At 36.7% G+C, this 7,500-nt stretch overlaps 1 protein-coding gene across 1 annotated transcript in view; it reads right to left on the minus strand.

The window, feature by feature from the left end:
* The window catches only part of LOC135222855 (probable 3',5'-cyclic phosphodiesterase pde-5), a 411,879-nt gene that overhangs the window by 8,828 nt on the left and 395,551 nt on the right, over positions 1-7,500 (minus strand). The window contains 3 exon segments of the mRNA XM_064261193.1: positions 1,225-1,383; positions 2,989-3,226; positions 5,514-5,614. Coding sequence (XP_064117263.1) covers positions 1,225-1,383; positions 2,989-3,226; positions 5,514-5,614 — 498 coding nt within the window.

A 7,500-nucleotide genomic window follows, 5' to 3' on the forward strand; every position in this document is an offset into this window, starting at 1 on the left:
TCCGTCTAACGCGAAATTTTAGCTTGGAAAGTTGTAAAATAACTATTGTTCAGATTTCTGGAGAACGTTCATGACGAAAGTCAACGAGGGCTTTGATGGAGGGCAGGTAAGGCGGTGACATTATGCGATGAACAAAGATAAAGATGAAAGGAGTGACCTGAGATGGAACTATTATTCAAAGCTGAATGCCTTGAAGCCACACGCTTATCCATGGAATGAAATACGAGTTACAGGAGGGAAATTAACAGATGTGGCTTCTCTCGATGCTGAGGAAGCAGTCACACGAGGTCAAATGTGAATGGCAAAGGAAGAGGAATAAGAAGGAAGAAACGAGGCAGAACTAGATGGTTTGGGGCGAAGGAAGTCGTGAATGAAATAATGAGAGAATTTAGGATAAAATCGCAGTGTTTTTAAAATCACTGAATAAACGGATAGACTTCCAACCACCCACGTGTATATATTATATATGTATAAATTTATGGATTTCGATGAAATTACATATATATATATATAAATAATAAATATATATACATATATATATATTATCTATATATATAATATATATATATATATTATATATATATATATATATATATATATATATATATATATATATATATATATATATATATATATATTACAAGATCTACTCAGCTATCACTGAAGCTTTGTTTCAACGCTCCACAAAATTTCATCGAAGTCCATAAATTAACTTTCGAGACATATTTAGACTATATTAACTCTTTAGGCATTTTGTGGCCAGTGGAAACCCTATGTGAGTCTATGGGATGAGGTAAGAGAGCTGGTTTGTGTGTGAAGATCCTAATTTCATTTTGTGGTTGGAAAGAATACTCTTACGGTCATGTTCATATGTTAAATAATATGATGTTATTAATTCATGGAAATTCTATTTAAGTTTATCCTAATCATATCATCACCAACTTTATCAGCCATTTTCCGTTTGGCTGATTTGACCTGTCTTTAGGCGCAATGCAAAGAAAATAAATAAAAACGTTAAAACAAACATCAAACATCAAATTATTTGATCCACTATTGTCTGAGCCACTAATTGTTCAAAATTTTAGATATATAGCAAGGTGAAAAATACTTTAACGGGAAAAAAATCCAGACGGTTAAAAAAAACTTATCTCGGAATGAATTTGGGTGTAAGAGGAATAGAAAACAGAGGTAAACAAGACGAATGTCTCATAAAGCCAGACTTACTTGCTGTAAAATCGTGACCGTCTGATTGAAGTGGTGGTGTTCCAGGGTGGAAGTCGTGTAAATGGCCGCCAGGGGACTTTCCGTCTCCAACATGAATTTGTTGTTTTTCCCACGATGGTCCAGATCGTGGCAAAGGGACCCGACGAACAACGCCAGGCACTGCGAAGACGAGAGAAGAGGAATATATTGAAAAATGGCGAAAACGAGGGAATTCATTTCTGAAATTGCGAAAGATCCCAGGGCTCTGGCGCCACTGGCAATGTTTCACTCGAGGCCCGAGAATGAATCACAAAGTCAACAGGTGGATGGCAAATATTTTCTTTAATGTCGTCTACGGCAGATGTTCTCGGCGTAGGGTTTTCAAGAAGCATTTCACAATTTCCTGTCACTGGTTGAATTAGTCTGACATGACTACCTTATTGCCTTTCTTTTTATGATTTTTAATATTACCATTATTACCACTTGAGAGGGGAAGTCCATTATACAAGTTACTAGAGGTATCGGTATTTCTTTTCAATAGCCTTGCACATCTCAGGTTCTATACTTAGTCTGTGAAATTACGAATTAACTGGCCTCATATTGTCGTAAACTTGGCGCCTTTTAAATCATTTCAATTACACGAACTCCATCCTAACGCTTCCAGCATGTTGGCACTCCACAACTTCTTTATCCTTGAAAAATGCCCATACAAAAATTATACCCAAAGCGTAGAAAACTAAAGTACCATTAATATGCATATTTTGCGAGGGGACCCAATTTTCGGGGACCCAATTTTCCCCTGGAGTCACCGTCTCTTTGAGCACTGTTTTATATTCATGGTTTTGAACGGTGTTCTTGATGAGACCGCCTCATTCTAATCTCGTATGTATGAAATAATCAGATATGGTCTCGACTGACGGTTTAGCTAGCAATAGAAGACGCGATATCATGTTGCTCGTCATTTCCAAAGATGAAATCACGATCCTACGTAGCAAGGAGCCGCATACTTCATATCTGATGATAAGCTCTCGTCTTTGTCGGTACGACTTGGCTGCGAATCGTAATAATTGTAGAGAAAAAGGGTCTTTACAGTTGGGAAAAGAAGTCAGACATCTCAATAAAAGAGAACGGAATTATAGATGATAAAAGGAGTAGAAAAAACAAATGCCTCCGTCTCTCACGTTTATCACCAACCCTGTGTTGTGATCATGGGAAAATAGAGACTTAGGGTTTGGAGGACCTGAAATAGTTGGGTTCCTCTTCTCTAACATATTTAACTGAATCTCCAGTCTCATCAAGGAAATTACCAATTCACCAATTAAATAACCCTAACTAATGGAGATAAGCAAACAAGTAAGATCGTCATTCAACAAGACTTATGGGGGTCTTCAGACTGGAAAACTCTAACAACATTACTATGGTTCATCAGACCAATGCGCTTTAAATAACAAAACTACTTGAGTTAATCAAACTTTAAGCACCATAACTTTTAGTCTCATCAGACTACCGACGGCAAAAGTGCTAGGGTTCATAATCATTGTGGCTCATCAGACTTTAAAACAGCATAACCAACAGAGCTCATCAGTCTTAAACAACATTAGAAATGTGCTTCATATAGCATTGACTGCTAAGATCCTTTCAGTTCAGTAGAAGCTTGACATTCACGCATTAAACAGCACAGCTACTAAGCCTTTGCAGACTTGGGTAGCTTGTCAGCACAGCTACTAAGCCTTTGCAGACTTGGGTAGCTTATCAGTCACGCCTTCAAACAGCAGCATATCATACCTCCAAGGGCCTGAAATTTTTAGGCGCCCTCTTGATGATGGTGTACATGGAATTGGCGACGCTGAAGCCATGCGTCCAGTTGTGGTAAGGGACCCGTCGGTAGTTCTTCTTCACCGTCAGGGTGAAACGGATGAGGCAGTCCCTGTCGAATCTCGTCAGGCCAAAGAGGTCCACAAACATGTATATGGCCATTCGCACCTTCTCCATGTCGTCTATGGTCAGAGGGCTGAAGAAATAGCTGTGAAGGAAAGCGCGTGTGAAACTGTTACTCATTTCAGCTTCGAAATGTATGATTCTCCAGCATTTTCCTTCCTTTACGAATGAATGACTCAATTAATATTTTCTATGGAGTGAATTTGTTGATAGACGAATAATGTTTCATGCAAAGAATTCAGTTTCATGTTTATGCTAATTATGTAAACGATGCCAGTTCTTTTATGCATTTAATAACTTAATTTTATAAAATCATAGTTCTGATATTGTGGGTCCTTCACCTATTTCATTATTTCCTCATCATAACACATCATCAAACCCACTCCTGTCTATGAAATGACTAACCTAGTATTGTGAGGCGTCTTCAGAAGTATTGCATTCAGATATGTCTATCTCAGCTAGTCTCATAAATTACATTTACTTAAAAGCAAAGTACTAAATATGTCAAATAATGTTATCGAAGGCAAGAGGAGCTCTAGAATTCTTTCTGGGCTTTGGATGTGCTATCAGAGAGCCAGTCTGGGCTTTCTAATATGTCGTGACTAGAGTAACAGCAAGCTTCTGCGAATAATGGGACTAATGTCGTAGAACAGAAGCGTTTCAAGCAGACACGTGAGGATGAGAGAGAGAGAGAGAGAGAGAGAGAGAGAGAGAGAGAGAGAGAGAATGTCCTGTTGACTGTGGCATATTAAGAGAGCGTCCTAAGCATCCACTTAATATATATATAGTATGTACCTATAATATATACAGAGAGAGAGAGAGAGAGAGAGAGAGAGAGAGAGAGAGAGAGAGCATGGTATGTTTGACAGACAAAGAGCGTAATCTGTACCTAATTTCTGAAATTTCTGAAAAATATTTTTAAAAACTGCATTTAGTGCTAGAATACGTTATTTATCAATAATTAAAAAATAATTGAAATCTGTTCATAAAATATGTTTCTTTGGTGCAGTGTGTTTAAATGCAAGCTGAATTTCAACCAAAGGGATTTAAATAGGTGTCCCTAGGGTGTCAGTTACTTCACAAGTAAAGGATATTTGATATTTCTGAGTTATTTTTAAAGATATATATGAGTGTATGTATGTATTTATGTGTATACACACGCACACACACACACACACATATATATATATATATGTGTGTGTGTGTGTGTGTGTGTGTGTATTTGCATGAATACATCTTGAAGCTACTGTGTATGTCCATATAATACTTAATTATATACATGTGTACCCATAAATTGACCGGAGAGAGAGAGAGAGAGAGAGAGAGAGAGAGAGAGAGAGAGAGATCCTGTTATTGTTTTGATTTGTTTTTAACAGTCACATTTCATATAAATTATCTGTAATTTCATATTAGTATATTAAAACAAATTAGTTTTACATTTATACCAATTATGTGAACAATGCCAGTTCTCTTATGCATTTGTTTAATAACTTAATTACAAAAATGATAGCCAAGACACGTCATCGCTGTTGTAGATCAAGGCAAAATAAAAGAATTGTTATTTTTAAGAAGGTAACGTCAAGAATATGCAATAACTGTCTGTTCTATGCATTCTCAGAGAGAGAGAGAGAGAGAGAGAGAGAGAGAGAGAGAGAGAGAGAGAGAGGAGAGAGAAGAGGAGAGAGAGAGAGACGGAGGAGAGAGAGAGAGAGAGCGAGAGAGAGAGAGAGAGAGAGAGAGAGAGAGAGAGAGAGAGAGAGAGAGAGGTTCATGCATATAGACAGAGACAAGAAACAGTTCACTAACAAACAATTATGATGTGCTAATATTTTATAATAGTTAAAGCCTACAGACATGCTGTTAACATACAATCAAGTGCCAAATAGATTTTAACACACGTGCAAATTTCTGCTAGTTACAGTGAATTGCTTTAAACTTTTTCGGGAGGTGTAAATAGCACTGATGTCCTTTAATTAAAGGTTTACAATGAGTTAAGGTACAAACTCTGCCTTCTTGGGCATTGATAGCAATTTAATCTTAAATTTTCTGGCATCGTAAAGAAAGAAGCCCCGCCCACTTTATAGGGTTCTCAATTACCAACAATTACTTTTACTGCTGTTTAAAGTATTATATCAAACGAGTGTGACAATAACTCACGGACAGATGGAACCCCTTCGATTTTTTTTTTACTGTACTTCCTTTATCAGTATCAAAATATAGAAATAAGTCATTTTACTTCTCTAAAAAAACGTTGAAAGCAATATCACACTGTGGAAGGAGAAGCCTATGAATGATTTATCTTCCCTGACTTTAGTTAGAAAAGCCTTTGACTTTACGATTTATTCTTTTTAGAATTTTCTTCTTCTACTTACTCATCCACGCCGGGAATATCGTCAGGGACGTGTTCCCTTGCTAACAAGTCAAGCTCCTCTTCCCCACAACTGCTATGGTAGCTCATCATTTCCAGAGCTACCTGGAATAATTGACAGGGAAGGCAGGTATTTTAGATAAAAAAAAAGACGTCAGGCAGCAGCAACAGCAGCGGCAATTCAGAGAAATTAATGGAAGGTAATAAAAGAGAGAGAGTGAGAGAGAGAGCTAACTACACACCATAGGAAGATGAAAAAGAGAAAGATGTTTTTTAATTTGTAAGATTTCTGGTAAAGAAACGAACAGATGCCACTGAGAGCAAGGGAATAACAGTTGGAATACGTTCATTACTTATGGCAAAGGTTAATATACTAATTACCTTAACCCCTTAGGTTAGCCCTTGCATGGAAACCTGCTACATTCCCTTGCATTACTCACTGGTCTGCTGATGAGAATGGATAAAATGCAAATAGGCTGGTATCCCCTGTACAAGAGAGCATGTAATAGAAAACGTAACCACCCACAGAAAACAGGAAGACGGCTGCAAAGCACATGTACAATAGAGTGAGTAGCTACGCTGACAGATCCGGCCCTTTTTATTCAGTTATTCCTTATCAAATACTTACTCATCCAGTACTGGTAAGGGTTGAAAAGAGTCCCCCTGGACGTTCAAGACCTCATAATCAGTGCAAGAATTGTGGTAACTGAGCACTTCCAGAGCTACCTGGAAAGGGGAGGCACCTCGCATGTTAATCCAGAGGACTCCCAGAAATCAAGTTAGATCGCTTTCTTAAAAAAGTTTAAATGAGGATGGACAGCAATCAAGAAACTCCGGCTGCGTAGCGTGCACCTTTTTAAAGAGGGGAATTTTTGGATGATATTTTTACATAAAACAATTCAGAAATATAGGGGCAAAGAGTCAAAATAAAAAGAAACTGTATTATGTAGTGTTATAATGTTGAGATGGTTGTGATTCTGGAGGTAAAAGTGACTAAACAGAACAGAACAATTTAAGACTAAGCGGTTTCACTGTGGGCAAACTAGAAAGCATGTATAGATAACCAAAATATAAATTTCTAATAAAACGTGCAATGGACAAAGAAACGAAGCAAGAAATAACATGATCTGGTAAACAATTTTCTTGAAAAAAAATATTCACACAACCCCTGGTAAAGAAGAAAGCACATCTGGAAGGAAATACTGGTAATAGATTTACAAAAAGACAATCTCATAAAAAAAAAACGCTTGGGCTTTGTGGGAGCCAATGCAAAATATATTGGAAAATTTAGCCTGAAAGTATTCATTCCAAAAGGATTACAAAAAAGTGAAAAAAGGATTCCAGCTGAAAATTATGAAATGGCATTAGAGCAGTAATGTAAAGTTAACAACAAGAAATTTTTGTAAATCCAGAATTCCTTTGTAAGCATGTATAAATGAAATAACTACACACATTATGCATACGCCAAATACACACACACCACACACACACACACACACACACACATATATATATATATATATATATATATATATATATATATATATAATATATATATACACAAAGGACTGAATATGTATGTACCTTCAGTTAATTTCGAAACAGAACAATATTCATCATGCATATTAACCAATTACATACTCTCCCACTAGCGCCCTCTTCATTACAATAGAGGCTTGCAGTTCTTATGCAGAGACAAACAAGATTATGCCTGCTTCATCAAGGTGATACACATTGTCATGCAAATGAAGAGGTCCATTTCGACTGACCATGGGTCTTCGCTCCAATTTTTTCCGTAATAAGGTAAAGAAGAAATTATCGATAAAACGGGAAGGAATTGAAGAAAATAAACAAAACCAAGAAATAAGACATGCAAACTGCTGGAAAAGGCAAAAAAAAAAAAAAAAAAGTGGGTGGTTAACTATAAGTAAAACTATGAGTGGCTCTGTTTGTAACAGTAGCCTTATGCAATTTACACCATATATATATAT

This window comes from Macrobrachium nipponense, chromosome 8 (genome assembly GCF_015104395.2).
Source record: "Macrobrachium nipponense isolate FS-2020 chromosome 8, ASM1510439v2, whole genome shotgun sequence".
Taxonomy (NCBI): domain Eukaryota; kingdom Metazoa; phylum Arthropoda; class Malacostraca; order Decapoda; family Palaemonidae; genus Macrobrachium; species Macrobrachium nipponense.